We start from the raw sequence: 25,107 nt of genomic DNA, 5'->3' as shown, positions 1-25,107 counted from the left end.
AGTGTGCACGCGTGTGTGTGTGTGTGTGTGTGTGTGTGTGTGTGTGTGTTTTGGCGTTGGTGGGTGTCGATGATGGGTTGCTGAAGCAGCGGCGGTGCGTAAGGCGTGTGTTGTTGTGTGTCTCCATGGTTTCTGAAGTCCATAAGAAGAGGAAAGCAATGCGGCACAGCCGTGGGCTGTGGTGAGGGGTGGAGGATGCAGCACTTGAACATCTGGCATCTGCCCATACATGTACGGAGAAACAAAGTATAATGAAGAGGGGCAACGTGGATAGAAGACAGCGCGGCACGCAAGCGTTGTGTGTGTGTGTGTGTGTGTGTGTGCGTGCAATGCGTCCCTGACCCTTCCCCCCCCCCTCTTCCTCTCGAAGCGCCTCTGACCTGTGTGTGCTGGCGCTCATTCTAAGCGGGAGTGCGGAGGTTAATCAAGCTCTAACAAGTGACGTCTTCAAGTACACACGCAAGAGAACGAAAGGTAAAGTGGGGAAGCAAGTAAAGGGCGGAAGAGGCGCTCGCGCACACGTGCATGTGTGCACGTGTGTACTGTGTCGGTCTGTCGGTCTGCGCTGCGCTGGAAGCACCCACACAGACACACGTGGGGCATAGCCTGTTGTCAGGCACAGCGTGCGCGGGCACGCATGGGTGTACAACATCATGAGCCATCTTACTCGCTCTCCCGTACCTCCTCCTCCTAAACCGTAACCTCTCCTTGATTTTTCTTACACCTCTAGTCCCCCCCCCCTTTGATGCACACACGCGCGCGCGCGACAAGTAGGGTCGACAGCTTCAGTGCCCAGCCAGACCGCCTCGCACATACCCTCCTCGTAGCTTCATCATCATCGGCTCTTCCTTTTGTGGAGCACGGCGACCGACGAGGAGCACGGCGAACACAGGCAGTGCACACACCGACATGGCACGCCCGCGCACGTTAGGCGTACATTATCTGGCATAGCCTTCACTTGTTCTTCTCCTTGTGCCTGTGGTGCTCCTCGGCGGGCCTCATCTCGCTGGCAGCCACACCGATCAGCCATGTTTTCTTCGTACATCCTCTACGACACGGTGGCCATCGAGGCCGTCTACTTCCCCCGCCACTTCGCCAACGAGCACGCTGATAGTGGTGGTGCAGCCGCGACGACCACCACTCGCGGCCCCTCGTCCGCTGCGACGGCAACCGCCGCGCTCAGCAGCGACGGGGACGCTGAATGCTACTCGCTCACCTTGCGCGACATCCTGCTGCACCGCCTCACCGAGCGTTACGTTGGCCGCGTCATCCCCTCTCGGGGTCTCTGCGTGGCCATCACGGAAGTGATAGATTACTCAGCCAGCTCCGTGCGCGGCGCGGCAGCATCGGCGTGGCTTACAGTGACCTTTGGTGTGTGCGTGTTCGCGCCGAACCCAGGCACGCGCCTCAAGGCCCGCATCGCCTATCAGACGGCCGCTGGCGTGTACTTGACGATGAACTTGTTCGTGGCCATTCCGTTCCTGGTGCCGGCGGGGATGCTAGTGCCTGGCTCACGCTTCAGCGCCGCACAAGGATTCTGGTACCTCCCGCTGGACACGGAGGACCAAGAGGGCGGTGAACGCAGTGCGGAGCTCAACGCAGGCCCAGCGATGGCAGCGATAGGGCTAGGCAGCGGCAAGGACGGTGATGGGTATGGCAGTGACGCATTCGCGTCAAGCGCGCTCTCATCCACAACCGCCGCTGCCGCAGCGCCGTACAACGCCTACATGGTGGGTGCTGAGGTGATTGTGAAGGTGGTGTCGTGCACGGTGCAATCGGAAGAAGCTGTGTCAGCGGCGGAAGACGCCGATGGTGCCAGTGGCGGGGACGGCGGCGCCATTCCCATAATGGAGCTGTGCGGCAGCTTCGTCGGCGATGCTCTTGGGCCCATGTCATGGTTCGAGAAGGACGACGATGCGTGAGCAGCGAGAGCCAGAAAGTGTCCGTTGGCACTGTGTGTGTGCACGCTCCTCCTCCTTCAGGTATTTGTGTCCTTTCGATGGATGAAAGAGTAGGTTGTGGAATGGCCTGCTGCGGAGCCCACCCACCCACCCCCCGCCACGGTTGCGCGTGCCTTCCTGTTCCGTTCTTCGCGCTCCGTCTGTGTGCCTCTCCTCAGTCCGCGTCAGGAGTGTGGTGAGGGGGGAGGGAGGGCGCTGAAGCAGCCTCGCTTCCTGTCACGCGCACGCACACACAAACACTCAGCCGATGGGGCACGGGTGACTGGGCCAATCATCTCGTAGACGGCAGTGGCATCACCATGGGGCCCTTCTCGTCCTTCGTCCCGCTGCCCTTACAGCGGGACAACGTTGGCGCCAGGCCGACGAGTGTGGAGGGCGGGAAGAGGATGAGAATGGACTGGCACACTAGGCGCTGCAGCAAGTCCTTACCTCTGCGTTACCTGGCCTTGCAGCTACTGCGGCGCAGATTAAGTAGAATTCCCTTTCCGGTGCATGTGGACACAGACGTACACACACACACACAGGCGTGCGTGCGCTCGCGCATCTCTCTCTCCGTCATGCAATGCACACACACACTTGTACCCCAATACACATACACACCAGCAGCATCGCTGCAGCACTACCCATCCTCCTCTCCCCCCTCTGCCCTCTCCCTCCTCCTCCAGCACACGCCATTCACGGCTACAACGTATACAAGCGCACAGCGATCCCCCATCCGTCTCTCTCCCCCCTCCTCCCTCTGTCTGTTGGCTCTGTATCTTACCGATTTCGATTTCTTTGGCTTCGCCCATTATTCTGTGTTCTCGGCTGTGCGTCTGTGCCGCTGCGCGTGTACGTCCGTGGCGCCCTTTACCGATCAGCGCGCTTTCTGTGTGCCCTCACCAGTGCTGTGCCACTGTGCCGCTACGCGTGAAACGTACGACACGCAGACGTGATCGCGAGCACATACACACACACATATATATATATATACACCTATATAGCCTGACTTTGTGTGCGCGTGTGAGCGACTACGTGCTTGTGTTCATACACCCGCACAGACACACAGCCGCACGCACGCACGTGTGCATGTGTGTGTGTGTACCTCAGCAGCAGCACCAGCGGCGCCGGCAAGGATAACGGGAAGCAAAGGCCCCCACCTCCACCCCCCCCCCCACACACCCAAACAAACGCGAGGCGGCAGAGAGAAAGACGCAGAGACGCGGTGTGCGTGTCCCTTGGTGCCGCGACGGGAACCCCCGAAGAGAAGAGCACGGAAATATAACAATGGATGCTAGAGCCCCCAACATCATCGTGAACCCAGAGAAGTTCGAGTTGGTGCTGCACGCCAACGAGGACTGCACCTTCGAGCTCACGAACGTCGGGTATGAGGCGATCATCTACCGCGTCCGCACCACCGCGCCGCTGCGGTACTACCTCAAGCACTCGAAGGGCGTCGTGAAGGGCAACTCGTCGGCGAAGATCACAATCTTTCTGAACCAGAAGACCTTTGCGGAGGGGCTGCCGGTAGGCGTGCGCTACACAAAGGACACCTTCCGTGTTGAATGTGCCGTGCTGGGGGAGCAGGACGTCATTGAGGCGCACGGGGCGAACTTGGCGAACTTAATCCAGAAAAAGAAGGACGCGAATGCCTCGTCGGTGGTCCAGAAGTACATCTCGTGCCGTGTGCTACTCGACGCCGGTGATGGCAAGGACGGGGCCGCCGGCAGCGGTCGCGCTGCTGCAGGCGGGGATGCGGCTGGTCGTGGCAGTGGCCCCGCCGGCGAGGATAAGAGCTCGTCTGGCAGAAAGAGCATGACGGCAGAGCAGATGGAGCAGAACACGCTCAACGAGAAGCGCCGCCGGAACGTTAGCGGCGGTCAGCTGGCCGTGCGCGGCAATCATATGCGGCCTCTTCGCATAGTGATCGCCGCGGTCGTCGTCGTCGTCTTCGCCATGTGGGTGATGCGGGGTAGCGACGGCGATCTCGATGTGGAGGAGATGGCGGAGTAGATGTCGTCTGTCGGCTATCGCGGAACGACAGCAGCCATCGCAGCATGACCGTGGAAGAAAGCGGCAGGCGGGGCCAATGATGGTCGCTTCTCTCCCTCTCTCTGTTCGTCTGTGGTCACTGTCTCCTCCCGTGGCGTCCGCCCCTCGCATCCCCCGAGCCCGCCGCATCCCGCCTCCCTCCCTCCCTCCCTCCCCCCCCAATCCAATTCCGGGAGCGGGTCGAGCAGCAACGAGCGGTGCCACGAAGCAGAGGAGAGGAGAAGTTGACACGGTGTACACCGGTGATCACCCACCCCGTCGCTGAGGCACGTCCGGCCGCGGTTACGTCACTAACCATCTCTTTTGCCCTTGGCGCAGGCACCAATACGGTATACACGCAGGCGCTGAGACCCGCACCCGCACCGGCATTCACGCGTGGGCGGGCACCCCCTCCCCCGGTGACAGGCACAGAGGATGCCGGCAATGGAGTCAGAGTCACGGCATTTCTCAGTGCGTGGTACCTCAGGGCCCGGTGCACCCCTCCCCCCTCACCCCCGCCCCTTCTATCCCTGCCAATGTAGAGCCCACCTCCGGCGGTGACAGGGTCCGGCCCTGGGGTGACGACGGTGCGTCGGGGCGGCCGACGGCAGTGAACACGTCTGTGCCATCCATACGATGGGCAAAACGTGTCAGGGCGACTCGAGCGTACGCCTCACCCGGCCCTCGCACGGCCCACGGATGTGTGGGGGAGGAGCCCGCGTGCCACCCCGAGAGGGGGGATGCACCGGGGCTGGCGACCGGCATGACGGGGAGCGGCTGTGTGGGGGCGGGGCAGTAGAGCTTGAGGCAGGGGTCGGTGCACAGGTCGCTGAGGCGGCGCACTTGCTGTAACACGTGTGTGTCTGCGGTTTGCTTCGCACCACGCGGGGGAGGGGGTGTGCAGAGCGGCGTTTGGGCTCGCATACTCGAGGGCTGAGAAATGAACGCGGCGGCAGAGGACATACACGTTGTTTTCGAATGGGCGGAGCGGCACTGTGAGTGAGTGTGGGTGCGGGTGTGTGCCACCCTCCGCGCCTTTTGGCAGGGTGTCACGTACATGCTTTTCATTGTTCTTGCCTTGATGGCTTCTGATTATTTTTTCCCGGTTTCTCTAGAGTGTAACGCGCATCCACGCGTACGTACCCTGCCTGTTGTTGATGCTCTTCGTGATCGTGGGTCGTGCGCTGTGGCGTGTGGGCGTGCGTGGATCGGCGTCGTCTGTGACCCCCAGCGGCGGCGTGGGGTGCGGTGATGCAACAGTTGGTTGTGTGAGGAGGGGGGAGGGGAACGAAACGGGAAGCGAGGCGCAGAGAGAGAGAGAGAGACAAGCCTGCAACCGTCGATGCGTTCTGGGAGTGGGTGCTGTGCATGTGGGCCTGTGTGTGTGTGAGGCGGCGGCGGCGGCGGCGCACATGTTCTCCATGTTCGACAGCAACTCGTTCTTTTGCCTTATTTGGGAGGACTCCCACGTTGAGTCACTGAAGCCAAAACCGAAACAAAGGGCAACACGCGCACGCACACGCACACACCCATCCATACACCCGTGCATGCGCTTGCATGTGCGTGACTGTGTATGGGGGTGCCATGGGAGAGGGGGGGCGGTAGCAACGGCTGGGTGGGGCACGAGTATCTTCGATTTCTCTCACCCCCGCCTCGTCCACCTCTCACAGCTGCGAGGATCGCGGTGAGGACAGGCGCTGTGGCTGGGTCGCGCGCGTGTGTTGTCCCAAAAGCCTTTGGGCCTCTCGCACAAGGGTGGCAGTGCCTCCTCCTTGGCCTCTACCTCTCCCCCTCTCTCGCGCGCTCACACACACACACACAACGTGTTCATTCGTATGGCCAGCAGTGACACCGCCAGCAGCCCCAGCACATCGCGCAACGAGCAGGAAGAACAAAAGGTCGGATAGGCGCGCACCAAAGTAGCGTAACGATCCTTGATAGCGCCACCTACCCAGCGAAGTGGCAAGCATTGGCGGTCAAGCTGCATGCGCTGCCGTCGTAGGAACGGACGATACGCCAAGCTGGACCCTTCACCCGTCCCACTACGAAAGGATTACGCTTGCTCTCCTCTCTCTCCCCCCCCCCTTCCTCCAGACACACCTGCTCCTATCGCGACTTCCGTCCCCCGTCCCACCGCACCCGTCGTCGTCGCCATCGCTATCAGCGCTCCCGCGCGTAGCGACACAGTTTTCTGTCTAGGAGCAAGCCCGCCCTCACGTTGAGTCTGTGGCATTCCTTTTTCGTTGGTGTTATACACCGCCTCCCCCCTCCCCTCCTGCGTGCGTGCGTGCGTGCGTGGCTCTGCGGCTGTCTCTCCGTGACCTTGTGCGCTTCAAGCTTTCTCATCCGGTAGCTGCTCGCAACCCCACGTCTCCTCCCTTTCTCTCCGTCTCTGCCAACGATATACGTTGAACTCTCACCACCGCTGCCCCTCCCTCCCTCCCCCCCCGGCCCACCCCATCGTCAACTCCATCACGGCCGCTACTGCTACGCACAGCATCTTGCCTGTCTCTTCCCTGGGGGTGGTCGTTGCTTGTGGTCGTGTTCCCCCCGCTTCCTCCGCCCCCCTCTCCCTCTCTGGCACTGACACACACACACGTATACACGCATACACGTCTCGCCGTTGCATAGCGCAGGACACCGTATTCTATCCGCTGTGCGTCTGCCTGCGTGCGTCCCTCACTCTCACTCTTCCTCACCCGCTTATTACTGCTACCTGCCCTTACCGTGTGGGAAGGAGGGGGAGGACGACTCGACATCCACACGCACGCACGCACGCATATATATCCTTGCGTGGTGGTGCGGCGGTGCTGTGTGGTGCAGCGTCCCTCACGGTGGTGCGCCTCACCACGCACGCGCACGCGCACGATTTTGTGAGGATTTTGTTGTGGTGGTTGTCAGGGGCCCTTTTTTCTCGTTACCGCAGTTTGTGTGTTACCGCACCACTGGACACGATGAAGGACGTCAAAGGCAGCGGCGACAGAGCGGCGCGCGCCTCGCAGTCGGCCACCGGTAGCACGGCCTCGAGCCCCCGAAAGGGCCAAGTGCGCTATCGCCGCACCTCGCAGGGCCACCGTCCAGAACCCCACGCCAGGTCATCGGAGGGCGTGGTTGCTGCCGTGCTGGCGCGCAGCGCCGCGCCGGCTGTGCAGTCGGCGGCTCTCATGCATATTGGAACAAGCATCGACGCCATGCACCGCCCGCCGCCCGTGGAGGTGTCACCGTCGAACCCGAGGGTGTCTGCACCACGACGGCACGCGCCTTCCGTCGCGGGTGGGCAAGATCATCACCATGGGCAGCGCAAAGGGTTGTCTGCGAGCGGCCAGTCGCAGAGCCGCTGGATGCGCCTGCCCTCCTTCCTGTTTGGCCGGGAGGAGTTCGTGGACTTCGACAACGCATTCCCGAGCTCGACTGGCCCGGCAAAGGTCACCGACTCGCAGCGACGTGCAGCGCGGATGATCGAGCGTCTGCCGCTCCCTAGCTGGGTGAAGCACAACCTCTTCGATGTGGTCGACTTTCTGACACGAAGGCGGGTGCATTTTGTCGTGCTGATTCTCGCAGTGCTCATGCTTGTGGTGGCGCCAGAGGGCGTGATGGAGGACGTCGCCGGCTCCTTCACGGTCGATGAGGGCTCACGACCGGGGCTCACCTTCTTCAAGAAGTACAACAGAGGCGACACATACTTGCCGCGGCGGCACCCTGTCGTCATCATGCCGGGCTTCATCACCGGCGCGCTTGAGGTGTGGGAAACCTCGCTCCCGTGCGCGCGGCAGAAGTCCTTCTTCTCGGGGTTCCGGCAGCGCATGTTTGGGCCGCAGATGATGTACCTCATCCTGTCCGACCCGCAGTGCTGGCTGGACTTGTTCAGCATGAACAAGAAAACTGGGATGGACCGCGACGACACGAAGGTGCGCGCCGACTCTGGCTTCGCCTCGGTGGACTACTTCGTCCCTGGCTACTGGGTGTGGGCGAAGGTGCTCATCAACCTCGCCGACATCGGCTACGACCCGCAGAGCATGGCAGTCGTGACATACGACTGGCGCCTCTCCCCTGATAAGGCGCACGAGCGCGACGGGTTTTTTTACCAGGTGCGTAACAGCCTGCGCTTTCTGTGCCGGAAGAACCGGAAGCGGGCGGTGGTCATCTCGCACAGCTACGGCGCGACCGTCGCGCTGGCCTTCTTCCGGTGGGCAGAGCAGCGCGAGAAGGGCTTTATGGACCGCCACGTCGCCTACTACGTGAACGTAGGCGGTGTTGCAATGGGCATTGGCAAGGCTGCCTCAGCGCTGCTGCTCGGCGACGCAAGAGACACGCTCAACATTCAGTGGGCGGCCAGGAAGATGTTGGACACCTTCATCAGTCAGGAGGCCCGCTATGGCTTGTCGCGGTCGTGGAGCTGCCTGGTGTCGATGCTGCCGCGCGGTTGCGAGGAGGCGTGGCCGGGGCTCACGGTGCTGCCTAACGGCACCGCTCTCGGCACTCGCGGCACGGCGGAACTAATCCGCGGTGAATGCCGGCGCTCCGGCCACGAGGACTGTGTTCGTCAGATCGACGCCTTCTTGGAGACCATCGACGACTTGCCCTCGCTGCCGCAGGCACCAAGCACAACGGTGGCGTGCCTGTACGGCGTCGGCTTGCCAGCGGAGGCAGGCTACCACCTCATGTGGAACCCAGACGAGGCGAACACCGAAACCCCGTACGTGGGTAACAGCTCCGTCTTTACCAGCAACACTTCACATGGCGTGCGCATGTCTGACGGCGATGATACGGTGCCGCTCTTGTCGCTCGCGTACATGTGTCGCGCCGTGAACGGGTGGAGACGCAATGTGGGCCGCGTCGTGACGCGGGAGTTCAACCACAGCGTCAATGGTGCCTCATCCTTGAACCTGCGCGGTGGCAAACTGAGTGCCAAGCATGTCGACATTCTGGGCAACTACGAGATGCTAGAGATAATCTTGAAGATCGCCAGCGGCATCGACGAGGAGGCTGTCGAGAAGCCTGAGACCGACGAGTTCAGCTACAGAGACGCGGACACCGGCGAGACCACCACGCTGCAGCGCCGTGTGCACGACCGCATCTACTCCGACGTGGACTTTCTTATCCGCAGCAACCTGCGCAGCTGCCTGCGCAAGAAGAACAAGCCGATCAAAGCTATAGAGCGCTACGAGGAGGACGACAACGACAAATTTGCGTGGCGTGGCACTTCCAAGTCGCCGCGGAAGCGAGGGGCAGCTCGAGAATGACGTCAGGCATCGGTCGCGTTGAAGAGTCAGCGAGGCACGCAGGCGGTGTCCAGAGAGGTGCACTCGGCTTCGCACTTGGAGGGAGGTGGACGCACACATCCCACCGCCTTCTCAATATTGTTGGTTTTCGTGGCGCTCCTCATCACGTCGCTCCCTCTGATGACGGGAGGGCACACACACATACACACACACACACACACCTCTCAGTGCGTGGTACCTCAGGGCCCGGTGCACCCCTCCCCCCTCACCCCCGCCCCTTCTATCCCTGCCAATGTAGAGCCCACCTCCGGCGGTGACAGGGTCCGGCCCTGGGGTGACGACGGTGCGTCGGGGCGGCCGACGGCAGTGAACACGTCTGTGCCATCCATACGATGGGCAAAACGTGTCAGGGCGACTCGAGCGTACGCCTCACCCGGCCCTCGCACGGCCCACGGATGTGTGGGGGAGGAGCCCGCGTGCCACCCCGAGAGGGGGGATGCACCGGGGCTGGCGACCGGCATGACGGGGAGCGGCTGTGTGGGGGCGGGGCAGTAGAGCTTGAGGCAGGGGTCGGTGCACAGGTCGCTGAGGCGGCGCACTTGCTGTAACACGTGTGTGTCTGCGGTTTGCTTCGCACCACGCGGGGGAGGGGGTGTGCAGAGCGGCGTTTGGGCTCGCATACTCGAGGGCTGAGAAATGAACGCGGCGGCAGAGGACATACACGCCTCCCCCTCCCTCCCCTCCCCTTATCATTGCAAAGTACTTTCCGTGGCCTCATGTGGGACGTGTCTCCGCTACTGCCTCCGGGCGGCTCCCGTCCGCGACGCGCGGGTGTACGCATGCATGCGGGTGTGCGTGGGGGGGGGGGGGGCGGATGTTAACGAGATTTTTCCGCGTCGTCTGTGGCTTCAAATCATGTCTCTAAACCCCCCGCCGACCAGCCCGCCATCAACTCCGTCAGCGGGTGGGGGAGATGGTGGACAAGGGGAAGGGGGGAACTCAGCAGTTTCATAAAAGGCGTCAGAACTATCAACCGCGACTCTGTGAGAGCGGGATGCAGAGGTCACAGACTCCACACGCAAGCACACACCCATAAAAGGGGACGGGGTGGGGGAACAAGAGTGCGGAACAGCCGCAGTAAGGCCTTCACCAGTGTCCCACGCAGGGGCCCACGCCCGAAGCACAGGTGCTCCGCTGCCATGCCGTGCCTGTGTTTTTTGTTCGCACATGGCCAAGGGCGGTGATGCCGTCTGTATACTGAGTGCGGAAAGGCGAGAGTGTTAGATGGTAGCTCTGCCGCATGCGCTGCAGCTGACGCCCCTCCTCCCTTGCCATGGCTGTGGATGGCACTCAACGCGTGCAGGTGTGTGTGTGTGTGTGCGTGTGCGTGTGCCTGTACGATGGCGCCCTAGTAGAGAGGGGGGAGAGGGAGGGCTGTGTTCCCACCACCACCGTCACCTTCTCGGCATCATCGCTCCGCTTCCCCATCCCCCATCTCTCCCGTTCCTTTGTTTTACTTTGTGTGCGTGTGTGCGCAGATGGAGTGCGTGAGAGCGGCCGAGGTATCTGAGGTGCGAATATCTGGTGTACGCGCACCGCCAGGCGACGGTGATACTTCCTCCCCCCGTCTACTCCGCCAATGATGCAGCACACACCCACACACGCACCTCTTGTGGAGGAGAAGAGAACAAAGGCATCCGCCATGGCCTCTGTCTCGCCGTCTGCGCCACCGCAAAACCCTCCTCTCACACTCCCGACGACATCGACGCCACCGCTGACGCCACAGACCCCACTGGCGGCACGCAGACCTGCACCACATGTGTCGCTGATCCCGGCCCGTGCGGTGGATGCAGCCGGTGCTGCTGGAGCTGCAGCTGTCCTCATGGGCACTGCGGATACCGTGGTGAGGCCGATAGCAAGTCCCTCTCGCGCAGTTCACACGAGCAGCAAAGCGCCAGCGCAGCGTCCCCTAACGTCTGCGCGAGACCGACGAGCGCAGACGACAGCGCCCTTCGCGTCACCGCAGCCAGTGCTGCTGCGCAACCCATACGGCATGGAGCGGCCGCGCCTTGTCGACGCTCTGCACAGCGGCGGCAGCGCCGGCTTTCGCGCTCACCAACACGGGCCGACTTCCTCATCGCATGCCGACGCGGAGGCGCTGCTGTCACAGCAAGATGCCGCGCTCTACGACGCGTCCGCCACGCGACTGCGAGTGGTGCGGCAGGAGCGCCGCGCTCTGGCCGCAAAGCTGGAGGCCTCAAAAGAGCAGCTTGAACGAGTGCACGCACTCCTTACTGCGTGGCATGAGAAGCCTCAACAGCCGCCCGCTACGGCACGGGCAAAGCAAGCGGAGAGGGATGGAAAAGTGCCGGAGCCGCAGCCAAGCAGCTCGCCGAGGAAGCAGGAGACGGAGAGGATGATGCGTCAGCTGCGAGAGTTGGACAGGGCGAACGACGAGCTTCGTCGACGCTACGAGGCGCTTGAGCAAGAGAAAAGGCACTGCTTGACGGTGCACAACGCACGACTGCGGCGGCCAGCACCCGCGGCAGCTGCGTGCGACGAGTCCAGCGCCTCCGCGCGTAGCGCCGCCTTCGCACGCGATGTACAGACGCTTGACACTCGCCTCGCTACTGCCATGGCGCAGCAACAAGCACTGCAACAGGAGCTTGCGCTAGCCGTGGCAAAGGAATGTGGACGCGTCACCGCTCTCACTGACCTGCAAGCACGTGGCTTTGCATGCATGTATGCACCTGAACCGAACGGCAGCGCCATCACCTCCGCCTCGCGCGAAGCGGCCGCCTGACCGTACCTCCCTTCGCGCACACCCACACATAGACTGGCACAGGTGAGACTCTCTCGCCTCCCTCCCCCAAACATCGAGTAACAACATCGTCGACACACTCGATAAAAGCGAAACTATGAGCAAACCCCGTAGCGGCGCGGACAGCGACGCAAGAGACATGGACACGCTGCCACGTGGTCTTGGGAAGGACCAGGTGCTCTTTGCGGTGTCTTGGTGGTGGTGGTGGGGTGCTGTGCTGGCCTGTCAAACGGCGCACACTCACGGAACCAAACCCCGTCCCTTCTCCTCTGCCTCACTTGCCCGGTCGTCGTCGCCTCATGCACCCTCCCCTCCCCACACACACACCACACGCGCGTTAAGACAGCACAGTGCCCTCCCTCTCTCCGTCTATCTTCCCGCTCGCTTTCAAGCTTTGCCGTGTAGACAAATTCGCGCAGGTGCACTCGAAAAGGACCGTTGGAGCCGCAGACGGTGGGGCGTCTGTGTGCGTGGTATGAGCTGCGGAGCCGTACCCCATCTCTTCGTAGTCTTCCGTGCCCCCTCCCTCCCTCTCTACTCTGCTATATCCACTGTACGAGAGGTCCCCTACGTAGGTGCCTCACCGCACCCAACATCCGCAGTCACCGCCGCCAGCCACAGCTGGCTGTCTTTCTCCGTCAGTGTCATTCTCTGCGTGCGCGTGAGCTTACCACGGTGCTTCCTCATACCCCCTCTCCCCCTTACTCTCGTCACCGCTTGGCGTCGCTGCCTTTCCCTATTAGGCACCAGCCCCTCCGTCGCGCTGGTGTGTATCTCTGTGTGGGTGGCCGCTGTGGTGGTGCCCAACCGCTGCACTGCTGCTCCGCGTCCGTGTGTAGGCTTTCCGTGAGACAAGCGTGTCTCGTGCCTTCTATTGGTGCCTGTCTATTCTTCACAGAGAAGCGGGGGGTGAGGTCGACAGCTGGTCGAGGTTCTCGCTCTCACGCACACACTTTGCCTTAGTCTGCTCCCGCCGCTTCGTGAGTCAATGCCCCCACGCAGCAACCCGGCCACAGCCGCGCCACAGCCTGCCAGCGGTGGCGGTACGTCCACCCTCTCGGCTCCAGTGTTGTCATCGAGGTCGCCGCAACGAGCTGCGTCGCCGTTGCTGTGCGCGTCCTCTGAGATACCGCCGTCCGCAGAGTCCTCCTCCGCGAGCGGATCGTCGTCAAGGACGTCGTCGTCGTACTCCGACAGCGACGACGAGCCCCACCGCGCGCAGGGCGTTGGTGGTGGCGTCCGTCGCGCATATAACACTGCGACTGCCTCGGTCGATGCCCCCAAGAGCCGCAGCACGCGGGCAAAACGGTGGCTGAAGAAGAAGCTCATCCCAGATTTCGTGCACGAGTACGGGCGCACCGTGTACGGCGGCAACCCGCTTTCGCAGCAGACGTTGCCCGGCATTTTCAACTACCCCTCGCCCTTCATCCTCGTGCCCATCTTCTATCTGTTGACGGTGCCATTCCTGGTCCTGGGGGGGTTGGTGCTAGTGAAGGGTCGTGAGTATGACATCGTTGAGCAGGAATACAGCCACATCCACCAGTACCAGTACATCCCGGCGAACTCGAGCGTGAACGTGAACCATGGCATCCGGCAGTTCACGGCGGACGGCGTGACGCACGCGCAGGGCACGCGGACGTGGCTGGAGATCAATATCAGTCACCGCATGAAGGCCCCAGTGTACATGTACTACAAGATCACGAACATGCACCAAAACTACCGCGACTTCCACAACGGCCGCGCCAACTCGCAGCTGAGAGGCAAGCCGAAGGTTGAAAAGGCTTACCTGTGCAAGCCGTACACGTACCCTGGCTTCCGCAGCGACGAGGGTGATACCCCCATCACCATCACCGACGCGACCGGAAAGCAAGTGACGCGGCCGGCCAGATACTTCACGTACAACCCCTGCGGTATCGCGCCATGGTCCAAGTTTAACGACACGTTCATTCTCTACCGCAAGCTGACGTCAGCGGAGGTGCGGCGAGCGAACATCAATGGCGTGCCTGTGCTTTACGGCGGCGTGGACAGCAAGACGCCGGTGGCGTTAATCTGCAACGGCACCGATTTTGGGCTGCGCGGCGAGCCCCTCAGCGGCAGCGTGACGACGAACAGCTGTTCCAAGAAGGGCATCACCTGGAAGGCGGACAGTGATATCCGCTTCCACAACATAACGCTGCGCGAGGACTGGTGGTCGCTGTACTACCCGTACCCGACGACTAACGAGTACCTGCGCAACGGCTGGTACCTGCACGAGCCGGGGCACGCGCTACCGGACCCGTCCGACTATGACCTGCATGTGTGGATGCGAGCATCCTTCACACCCAACTTCCGCAAGCTGTACCGCATCATCCACGTGCCCCTCCGCCCCGGCACGTATCTGGTGGACATCAGCGAGTTCTACGACGTGGTGAGCTTCCATGGCCGCAAGAGCGTGGTGCTGCAGCACGCCAACTGGGTTGGCGGCCGAAACACCGTCCTCGGTGTTGTGTTCATCATCATGGGGTGTGTGTCCTTTGTCCTCGGCGTCACCTTCACGGTGGAGTGCATGCTGCAGATCAACGGCGTGAACCGGTACAAGCACCTGCGCGAGCCGAAGCGCAGCTGGTACGTGTTCCAGCCGAATGAGCCGGAGTTTTCGAATTACTATCAGCTGCGTCTGCGCCGCCACATCCCGATGGCGCAGCTGCAGTCGCTGCGCAAGGCTGTAGCCGAGCTGGAGAGCTTGGCGCGCGACGGCGAGGCCAACAGGAACGACGCCAACGGCCAGCGCGTGTGAGGGGGGGGACGGAGAGGAGCGGCACGCATGGTGGGGCACAAGAAGCACTGTACTGTGTTCTCCTCGCATTCTCTGTGCTCGTAGCTCTCTCGCCTTCTTCGCAGCTCTGCCGCTGGCGATCTAGATGCCGATATCCGATGTACGGTTGTGTGTCGATGCGTTTCCTTTTGGGGGAGGGGGACGGGGAGTGCAGTGGTGCCGTCCCGCTGCGGCAATGATGGTTCACGTCTTAGAGCCCCTCCCCCCTCTCTTTTCTCGTGCGCCTTTGTCATGACAGTGATCCGTCGCGGCCATTTGTGCGGGGTACGGCTGTGCGCGGTGTGAGGGCCAGAGTGATGGCGTGGCCCATGTCGCCCTCCCCTCCCCCTCTCTCTTCGTGCTCTTTCTGTTTGATGCGGTTTGTTGCAACAGTGGCAGCGGCGTGCACACGTGTGGGCGTTTATCCGGCGGCAGTGGCGCGCTTACACAACCGGGAGCTGTCCGTCATATCGCCCATCTTCGCACTCGCGCGTGCTGTGTGTCGGCGGCGACTTGCCCCGGCTCTTTTCCCGTTTGTATTGTCTCTGTTTTCTGTTATTGTTGCTCGCGTCTCTTGAAACGACCAGTGATGGTGTTTCCTTGCCTGATGTCGTTGGGAAAAAAGAGTTGCGTGCGTGCGTGCGTGGGCGGAGGGGGGGGAAGGCCACATGATCACGTAGCCGTATACATACACACACCGTACGCATCGGGTGGGGAGAAGAAGCGGCGTCAAAAAAAAAAAAACTTTAAAACGAAGACGACAACCAGCGGAAATTGCACCCTACCTCAAGGCAGTCACCGCCGTGCCGCCGCCCCCGAAGGGGGGCGCGGACACACACACAGACAGAAGCCCCCTTCCCACTGCATCACCCTCCCCCTTTCACCTTCCACCACACCAATTTTGTCACCCCCACAACCCCGCATCATCCTTGCACCTGCCACCACGTCTGGCTCCGCGCAAATGGAGCGGCGAAAAGTGAGGGGAAACCGGGAATCGGACCCGGGTATTCAGAGCCACAATCTGATGTTCTGCCACTGAACTATTTCCCCGTTGATGATAGCCTTCTGTCAGGATTGACTTTGCCCTTCGAAGTACCGACCCCTGACGAAAATGCAACGCTGATGGGGGTCGAACCCACAACCTTCGGATCCGGAATCCGACGCGCTTCCATTGCGCCACAACGTCGCTGTTACTCCTGAAAAATAGAAAGTGAAGAGTACTTACTATGAGAATGCCAAACAATGTGCGGCGCATGACATGCGATGGTCGTCTAGTGGTTAGGACATTCGCCTCACACGCGAGAGATCGCGGGTTCAATCCCCGCCCGTCGTACACTTTTTTCACGGCCGCAGCGCGGCCACACCCCCAGCCACCATCACGCTCCGCCGCACTCTCGAGTACGACCACACTTGAGTGAAAACACCATATCCCGTCCGATTTGTGAAGTTAAGCACTCACAGGCTCAGTTAGTACTGAGGTCAGTGATGACTCGGGAACCCTGAGTGCCGTACTCCTTTTCTCGCCGGAGCGAGTATTCCATAGTAGCCAAAGAGGAACTAAATTGTAGTTCCGATGTAGTATAACGGTTAGAACACCTGGCTTTCACCCAGGAGATCCGGGTTCGATTCCCGGTATCGGAGTGCCTTTTTGGAGCCGTCCGCCTCCTCGGGAACGCGAGGGAAAGCCGCCAACGCGATCGCTTCGCGCCCTGGCCCCCGGGGCCGGCGCCGAGCAACCCCCCTACCCCCGCCCGACGGCGCCTGATTTTGGCCCCTCCACCAAGCGCCGCCGTCCCTTCACCCCCGGGTCTGTGAAAACACATGGGTCCCATGCACACCATCGGGGCAATCTGTGCTCGGACGCGGTGCTGCCTCCTCAAACGCGCCCATCGCCAAAGCGCGGTTTACCGTGTTCTCGCCCGCGTGAGTTTTGTCAAAGGCATGATCGTTCGCGAGGTGCGCGACAACGGAAACTGTGCCGGGCGAAGGTAGCGCGTGGCGGCTTCGAAGAAGGTGCGACTCGGCGCCATCTCACGGCCTCTCTAGTATGAAGGCGGCCATAAGCCCGAGTTTACCTCTTACGCATAAGAGCAGAAACGCCGTTCGTGGATGTTGCGAGGAGGGAGAGAGAGCCACACAAAGCTCGACGCTGCTCTCTTTCCGTGTCCGTGCAAGGTCCAGGTTTCAGAAATACGCTGGAGGAGGAGGAGGGGAGCCGAGGATTTCCAGGACACAGTAGTGGCACACAAAGGTAACACGGAAAGCGTCGCATGGGAGACAAAATGATGCATTGGCCGATGTAAGGGAGAGGGAGTGGAGTCTCGACCGTCTCGCCAGACCGCGAACATCTTGCCGGGATCCCGTGTCGGACGACGAGCATGGGCTCTTGGTACCCTCGCTTTTCAGCATGTGGAAACCGTAGTAAGTCGCGCTTCGCGTCACCGTCACCAAGAATGCGTCGGTTGTGCGTGTGTGTGTGTGTGTGTGTATAATTCTTTTTCTCCGTTAGTATTCACATGACCCTCATGACGAGGAGGGAATCGGGGGAGGGCACACGGCTTCGTGCGTGATATCGCAGGGTCGCGTGCCCGCCCGCCCACCCACCCCCCTCATCCCCCCTCCCCTTCATACCCCTCTGCCCAGGCGGAGCCGCTTCTGAGGAAAAACCTATAAAGAAAACAATGCGCACATAGGGAGAGAGAGAGGGACAGAAGGGCGTGCGGGGTGGGCGGGGGAGTAGGGGGAGTGGGGGGAGGGAAACCAGAGAGCGGTGTGCTGACATCGCTTTGTCTGCCGAGAAGGTATGAGCCCGCGTAGGAGGGAGGGAGGGGTGTCAACAAAGTGCGAAGACCAAGAAAGAAAGCACGAGCCGATGCACCGAGCAGACGGACATGCGAAAACGAATAATAGCGAATGTTGAAACACTCACGTGCTCCGGAACAATGAGAAGAGGGCGACGGGGAAGAAGAGGGAGGGAGAGGGGGAGGGGTATCTTGGCTCGTGGAGAAAGCGAGCGAGCGAGCGAGAGAGAGCAAACCCAGGACGGTGGCGCCAAATGCAAGGAGACCAGAAGGATACGGGGCCAGAGCACACATGCGTCACGCAAGCACGTGCCATGTCATCCATTGGTTGGTGTGCTTTGCGCTTACGAAATGCGGGTGAGGGCAGCGGCGACGGCGGCGGGGGAGGGGGAGGGAGGGGGGAACAGAGAGAGCGCGTCTACAGGTAACACATGCGCTCTGTCTCTCCCACACCACGCTAGCAGAAGAGCCAGCGCCCGTACCCCATTGCAGCAACAGCAGCAGCACCGCCACACAACCAGCTACACTGGTCGCTCCTCTGCTCCCTTGACCCGCCAGCTTGCTCGATGCTACCACAGCGTGTAGGCCACGGCAGCAGTCGCGACAGCTGCCACGGCGGTAACGGCGGAGTGCGGGGCCGCGGCAGCGTTCACGTTCGTTACGCACTGACCCTTGGCGTTCAGCCGGTAGCCAGGGTTGCAGATCGCGCACTGGGTGGTGGACCCGGCAACGCACTCACTGCACTGCTTGATACTGCAGGGAGGGCTCTGCGCCGCAGCGTAGGTGGCGAGAACCACGAGGGCCACGAACGCCAGGAGGAACTTGTTCAGAGTAGAGGTCATCGCTAGGAGAGCACGAGAGAGAAGAGGGGGGAAGGAAAAGCGAAAGCTGAGGCGGTGGCGTTGACTCGTGGTGTAGGCGACGAGAGGGTCGATAGAACGGGACGCGTACGTGCGAAGCTGAGAAGGGAGAACGTCTTTTGAATTTTGATTCGGTGGCTTTGAGGACACTCCGATGGTAAACGAGGGAAGGAGCGAAGGGGCAGGGGAGGAGCAGAAGGGTAGCCACGCGGTGGTACTCGAGGTGATTTAGGCAACCTGCCGACGACGCGGAGCGCGTGAGAGAGAGAGGCACACACAACTCATGCCAAGGATACCCAAGTTTGTTGTGTGCAATATGAGCGTGCTTTGCGCTGCTGCTCATGACCTTCTCTTCGCCTCTTGTTGCTGTTCTGTACGTCCGCCCACTTATATCCACGTGCGTGCGTGTGTGTTTCCTGTGACCTAAAAAAAAGTACCGACGCGTAGACGGTCCTAGCACGTTCTGCTCGCTCGCGCGCGCCCCACCCCGTCTACCTGGTGACGCGTGTACGTACGTGTGGGAGGGAGGGAGAGGGCTGCAGGCTGACGGATCAGGCAGGAGAAGGGGATAGAGTCGAAGGGAAAGAATGGAGAACCTAAGTGCAAAACGGGCGCAACAGGAAACGCGTGGAGAGACGGCGTAAAAACCCGCTGAAGGGGATGTCGGGGGGGGGGCAGTGCGGGGAGCCAAAGGAAGAGCACGGAGAACTCAGAAGAGTAAGGAGGAAAAAGTAGCGCAGGGCGGAGTCGGAGCAAGGGAACGCTATCATGGGTGTGCAGGTGGGGGTGGGAGAGAGGTGAAACAAGCAAAGAGGAAGGCAGGAAAGAAAAGGGCAGGATTGGGGTGGGGGTGGAAGAGGAGGTGTTCGACAAGTCGTGGAAGGGGAGGGGGGGCGGTGAAACCACAAGAGATGGTGTGGGCGTCTCTCTTGATCGTTGTGTATCACGCCTGCATTCCTCAGCATGGGAAGAGGGAGAGAGTGAGGGCGCTTGGCCGCTAGCCCTTGTGGGAGGAAGAGGGGAAAGGAGAGGGGTCAGGGAAGAGACCAGGCCACGGGGGGTGAAAATAGGTGCAGCTTCGGCGTCACTCCGAAGCTGCACCTTTGCCGTGGCGCTTATTTTCTCCTGCCCTCACACACCTCACCCTTTTCTGTGCCATGGGCTTCTGTTAGACGCCTGCGCGATTATGCGAAGCAATCGCCGGCGTCAAAAACCGTCGTATTGCCGGGCTGCTCACCTCTTGTTCCTTTGCCCACGCGCCTTCGACGTCTTTTCGTGTTTTTTTGTTTTCCTGAGTGTGTTCGCCTTATGAGGTTAAAGTGTGTGTGTGTGTGTGCTAAGTGTTTCGAAGTCGCAGTAGTGGAGAGGAATCGGGGAGCCGGGGAGGCCGGTTGGGGGGGAAGGGAAGGGGGGAAGGGAGGTTGTTGTAGCGGGACGATTTCTGTGGGTGGGGTGGTTTGCACTTGCGAAACAGAAAGATAACATCACATTAGCGAACATAACCGTGCAGCACGCCAAGCGTAAAATGTCGAGACGCGGATGAGCGCGTCAAACAGGCGAGAAAAAAAAGGCGGGGAGGGAGGGAGAGGGAGAGACTTTACCGATCAGAAAAACAGAGAGAGCCCTCCCTCCCTCCCCCAAATACGGCGCAGAAGAAAGGCGCGCCCATCACGGCAGACACATATTAAAGGTGACGCTCAGAAACACACACAACAGCCAAACATGTATATATATTATATTTATATATAGCGAGACGGAGAGACCGAGAAGAACATCACATCACACGTCACACACACACATGCACGTGCGCACGCGGGCACACGCAACGACGACGAAGACAGCGAGTCATGGCGGCCGGGGAGGAGGGACCTAGTAAAATCACGAGAAGAGAAAACGAAGCACCAACGTGACTACACCAAGGAGACGACGACGGCAGAAAGAAGTGAGCCGATAGAAATAATAAAAGGGGAAACCGTGTGGGCGTGGCGGCACCAGAGCGAACTACACCGGCGACAACACCAAAGAATGGCATGCCAACAATGATATCAGTACAGACACGCATACACACACACACACGCACGCATGGGCATGGAGCACTTTTGAGCGCGCGCGCGTATATCGCGGCGCAAGCAAAACTGCGCGCGTGTGTGCGTGTGTGTGTGTGTATGCGTGTGTGTTGGGACGAGACGAAACCAAAGAGCGAAAAAGCACAACGGAGGAGGGCGAGAGCAGACACGCAGAGGACAGCGCTGCACAACGCAAAAGGATCCCCACACACGCACACAGACGAGATTTCTCTTTTTCTCTTTCCATTGAACCCACCTCGGGCTGGACTCAGCATCGCGCGTCGTGACCGCGGCCTGCCCCACCCCGCCCCTCCGATCCAACGGTATCCATCGTTCACACAAATACGAAAAGCACGAAAGCAAAGAACTGGCCGAAATAAAAATAAAAATACACGGCATCCACGCACACACGCACACACGCACACGGAGCGCCAACACCACCAAACAGACAGAGAGAAGAAAACGAGCATACAAAAAAATAAAACACACACTTACTTTTTTATTCCTACAGACAAGCACACAGACACACGAATCCAGGCCGCTTAAAAATGAAAAACTGCCATGAGTTGTGCCTGTGTGTGTCCTGTGTGTGCGTCTGTGTGTGTGCGTGTGTGTGGATGCCGCCTGCATGCATGGACGAGTCAATGCGTGGGCTCTCGCGCGCGCACGCGTGTGTATCGGTGTGTGGCAAAGTCGGTATCATGGAAAAAGAGCGTTGCTTAGGTGATTTATTCGTTTGCCTTCCGCTTGTCCACACGTGCGCTGAGGATACCTACGTTACTTCTATCTATATATATATATATATATATATATATATAGATAGATAGATAGATATTTCGCCCTGGGAGGAGGAAAAGGGGAGGAGGGGAGGAGGACGGTGTCCTTGTGTTTTTTCACTTCAGCTAAAACAACGATGAAAACGACAGGAGAAATGTATGTGAACAAGTGGGGAGAGAATGGGGGAGGGAGGGGCGCACGAGAGAGAAGGGGGAGGGGGGGAGGGAGAAACGAGGTGCAACATGGAAGAGAAGAGCGCCAGAACAGGAAGGCCGAAGCAAAGACAAAAAAAAACAGACAACACAGAGAAAGCCACGATAAGAAAAAGGAGATTCTTGGTGGCATAAGTAAATAAGGGGGAGGGAGAGGGGGAGGGAGAGGGCCCAGACCATGTGGAGAACACAAGCAGAAAACGAGAGGCACAACCGCCTCCGCACGTGCGCACGTATGGGGCATACACACAAGAGCTGGCTCAAAACAGCAAAGCCCTGAGGCTTGAGGCTTGCCCAACCAGGGAAATAACGCACACAAGAAAGCGTGAGACTCCACAGGACCATTGATAAACGACCTGCTCCTTCACAAAGCCCTTGCACACATGCGCAGCGGAGGCTCCGCCATAGCACGTGTTCCTCCACATTCTGCCACTGTGTTCTCTTTTCCACTATTTTAGCCGTGTGTACTCCTCCTTTCGGTCACTCACTTCCCCTTCCCACTTCCTTGTGCAGCTTCTGCTGCGCCTATCGTCCTCTTTTTCCCTCTACACACCTTCATTGTACCTTCAACACCTACGCCGACTCTTCAAGAAACTGGAAGGACTCAAGGAACGCCTCCATGTCGCGCTCGTACTTGCGCCACGTCCCCGTCGCGCTCTCCCAGCGCACAAGCGTTGTCGTACCATTGCGAACGAAAATGAAAACCTTGCCGACTACCTCCACCTTCTCCTTCGGCGACACCTCCTGCATCTCCTTGGACAAGAAGGTGAGGCACTCCTGTCCCTTCAACTGCACGACCTGGATCTTTGTGATGGTGCCGTTCGCGGCCTCCTCCCGAATGCGGGCCGTCCACTCCTCAATGCTACCCATGCAGTCAGGGTCCGTCTCTGGCTTGCCAATCCGGATGGTGACAGTCGGTCCGGTCTCCTCAGGCGACGCGGCCTTGGACGGGTCTGACGGAATACCCTGCGGCGCGTACACTACAGTTCCATTGCCCAACTTCGTTGAGACGACGCGGCTGGAGCCGATCACGTCGAAGGTGTAGCCATACTCTGTCGTGATGAAGGCTGCGCCGCACTTTGGCTTCGGCGGCTCCGTCGACGGTGTCACACTCTTCACGGCGCGCACCAGTGCTGCCTCGGAGAGGTACGAGATGACCTTCTGCTGCGGGTGAACAACAAGGCAGTAGTTGTTGTAAGTGAACGTCTTCTTCTCCTGCGTGCCGTCAAAGGCAGAGCAAATTGTGACGCCGTCCACTGTTTTCTCTTTGCGCTGCTTGTGCGCGGTCGCCGGGACTTTGCTTACCTCGTAGAGGGTAATCTCCTCCTTCTTCACAGTGGAGGCGAGCTGAAACTGTGCGAGGTGGTGTGCAGTCTCATCGCCGGCATCCGGGTACGCCCAGCTCCATGTGGTATCGATGTCCATGAAGACCTTGCCGGTGTGCACGCGGAAGAAGCCCAGGGAGCTGGAGTCCATTGGAGTGACCACGATATCGCGCGCCAGCTGCGTGAAGATTGGGCGGTACTGATTCATAATCTTCGGGTTGCACATGATCTGAAACACGTAGGCGACGCCGTTGCGCACCTCCAGCAGATTGATAACCGACAAGTCGAAAAACGGAGGCATGCTCTGAGAGTACTCCAGAATGTGGCGAAACGAGCCCTCCTGCACGCTGCTATCCTTGCGAACGATCGGCTGCACGACGCCACCCGTCATCATAAGCATCTGCTGCATCGATAAGTCCTTTGAGCGGTCCTTGAACTCGACAAGGTTCAAGTTCTCGCCACGAATATCCTCGACGGAGAGAATAATCACCGGCACGGCGCCGGGCATTTCAGCGTTCGGAAAATGCTCGAACTCTGGGTTCCACACCGTGACCATCGCCACATTCGGGATCGGCGACAGCTCCTCTCGCACCTCCCAGCCCTCCGGCACCTTCATAGAAATACCAAGGTGCTGGAACGTCTTGCGATCAGCGGTATCTGCAGCTGCCACTTCGGTGGCTGTCCGCTTACTGGCCACCTTGGTCTCCTCCGCAGAAGCCGCCGATCTCGTCGGCTCCAGTTCGTCCAACGCCTCCTCAAGAAGCGACGCCGCCGCGTCGGCTGCTGCAGGAGCGTGGGCGTCGGCGTGTGTCAAGGTCTCCTTCTTCGCTGCGGCGGACTGCGTCGTTAGCGCTGCCTTCGGCTTCTCCTGCGACCCGGTCGCCTCGGAGGCGGCAGCCTCGGAGGACCGCGCAGTATTTTTGGCTGCCGAAAAGGTCTGCTTCTTGGACTGCGAAAGGCTGCTTAGCGGCGCACAGAAGGCGTCGTCATCGTTGTCCTCGGTGCTCTTCTTGTGGGAGCGCATGATGGCAACAGTGCCGATGAGGGCGGCTGACGCGAGCACAGCGCCAGTGGCGACAAGTACCTTATTCGACGGCATTTTTATGCAGCGCAGGGGGGACCTATCTTTTTTCTTTAGAATGTGAGCAATCTCTCTCGAAACAAGCCACAAGGTCTAGCAAAACTGGTTTGTGATGATGGCGTGATCGAAGAAGAGGACAAAAAAGATGTGTTAACGGAAAGGCAAGTGGTGCCAACGTAAGAGAAGACGAAGCAAATGCAGAGGAAAGGGTAAATGAGGAAGCAAACAGAGTCCTACTTCAGTGAAGCATCTTCGCCAGCATCCGTTCAATCCTTTCTTTAAAGAAAACTGCTTTGCACTAGTGCTTCTTTCCCACGCCTGAAATACAGATGCGCCGATTTCTTTTTCCATTCGTGAGTGAGAATACATAAAACTGCCCTTCGGTGTTTTGAGTGGTAAACGAGACTTGCCTGTGTTGTGCTCGTGCAGACGACTGACGCTTCTTTCGTTGTTTGTGTTTCAAAAATCAACTTTTTTTGTACAACGGGTTTTTACCTGCATAGTCAAGGGAAAAGAAAGCGTTCTTTTACATTTCTTTCTTCTCTTTGCATCTCTCGCATCCGTGAGGAGCAAATAGCGTAGCAGATTCCAACCGCAGAGAACAAACCGTCTCTGCCTGTATTGCCATATCATTCACCCGTGTAGTCAACTATGAAAATGCACGTTCTTTTGAGTAGGCAAAGGTGCGCATAAACGCCTTTTTTGAAGTGTCATTGACACCAACACACACACACACACACACGGCACCGCAACACGAAAAGGGGGCGTCACTCGAACACTCTTTGACGAACCATAATCTTTGCACGGCAGAGCGGGCACTCCATCAAATTCGCTGCGCAAGACATGCACACGCAAAAGTGTCCGCACGGCACTAAAACTGTGTCTTTCTTGTCATAGCAGACGAGGCATGAGTTCGGCAGCATGTCACCCGTGACATTCTTGCTGTCATAATCAATATTGTTGCTGCCCACGGCCGGCGAGTTCCCGCAAATTCCTTGATCGATATAAATTGGGCAGCGGCCACTTTTCTCCAGTGCCCTGCCTAGGCCTTCCACCGTGAAGCACAGGGACGAGGTAGACGGTTTCCATTCAGCTAGCTCTTTGCAAAAGCACAGTCCGGTAAAATCCACGTTTGGGTGATTATTTACGATCTTCAGCACCGAGGTATTTACGGACT

At 59.6% G+C, this 25,107-nt stretch overlaps 6 protein-coding genes across 6 annotated transcripts; 5 read left to right on the top strand and 1 right to left on the bottom strand.

Moving 5' to 3' along the window:
* Positions 1 to 1,028: 1,028 nt before the first annotated feature.
* Positions 1,029 to 1,922, top strand: LMXM_09_1060 (DNA-directed RNA polymerase III subunit,putative; the record flags this gene model as incomplete). Its single annotated transcript, XM_003872740.1, has 1 exon — positions 1,029 to 1,922. One exon carries the CDS (start codon positions 1,029 to 1,031, stop codon positions 1,920 to 1,922), a length of 894 nt encoding a protein of 297 aa, XP_003872789.1.
* Positions 1,923 to 3,227: 1,305 nt separating this feature from the next.
* LMXM_09_1050 (conserved hypothetical protein) lies at positions 3,228 to 3,953 on the top strand (the record flags this gene model as incomplete). Its single annotated transcript, XM_003872739.1, has 1 exon — positions 3,228 to 3,953. The coding sequence occupies one exon, from the start codon at positions 3,228 to 3,230 to the stop codon at positions 3,951 to 3,953; it is 726 nt and encodes a 241-aa protein (XP_003872788.1).
* A 3,182-nt stretch (positions 3,954 to 7,135) lies between these two features.
* On the top strand, positions 7,136 to 9,214 carry LMXM_09_1040 (phospholipid:diacylglycerol acyltransferase,putative; the record flags this gene model as incomplete). Its single annotated transcript, XM_003872738.1, has 1 exon — positions 7,136 to 9,214. One exon carries the CDS (start codon positions 7,136 to 7,138, stop codon positions 9,212 to 9,214), a length of 2,079 nt encoding a protein of 692 aa, XP_003872787.1.
* A 1,861-nt stretch (positions 9,215 to 11,075) lies between these two features.
* On the top strand, positions 11,076 to 11,996 carry LMXM_09_1030 (conserved hypothetical protein; the record flags this gene model as incomplete). The annotated part of the gene is made up of 1 exon (XM_003872737.1): positions 11,076 to 11,996. One exon carries the CDS (start codon positions 11,076 to 11,078, stop codon positions 11,994 to 11,996), a length of 921 nt encoding a protein of 306 aa, XP_003872786.1.
* A 1,006-nt stretch (positions 11,997 to 13,002) lies between these two features.
* Positions 13,003 to 14,790, top strand: LMXM_09_1020 (conserved hypothetical protein; the record flags this gene model as incomplete). The annotated part of the gene is made up of 1 exon (XM_003872736.1): positions 13,003 to 14,790. One exon carries the CDS (start codon positions 13,003 to 13,005, stop codon positions 14,788 to 14,790), a length of 1,788 nt encoding a protein of 595 aa, XP_003872785.1.
* Positions 14,791 to 22,097: 7,307 nt separating this feature from the next.
* Positions 22,098 to 23,948, bottom strand: LMXM_09_1010 (conserved hypothetical protein; the record flags this gene model as incomplete). Its single annotated transcript, XM_003872735.1, has 1 exon — positions 22,098 to 23,948. The coding sequence occupies one exon, from the start codon at positions 23,946 to 23,948 to the stop codon at positions 22,098 to 22,100; it is 1,851 nt and encodes a 616-aa protein (XP_003872784.1).
* Positions 23,949 to 25,107: the final 1,159 nt, after the last annotated feature.

The sequence above is a fragment of the Leishmania mexicana genome, chromosome 9 (assembly GCF_000234665.1).
Source record: "Leishmania mexicana MHOM/GT/2001/U1103 complete genome, chromosome 9".
Lineage (NCBI taxonomy): Eukaryota > Euglenozoa > Kinetoplastea > Trypanosomatida > Trypanosomatidae > Leishmania > Leishmania mexicana.
Note: the sequence above shows the minus strand (reverse complement) of the source record. Positions and strands in the feature narration are given on the sequence as shown.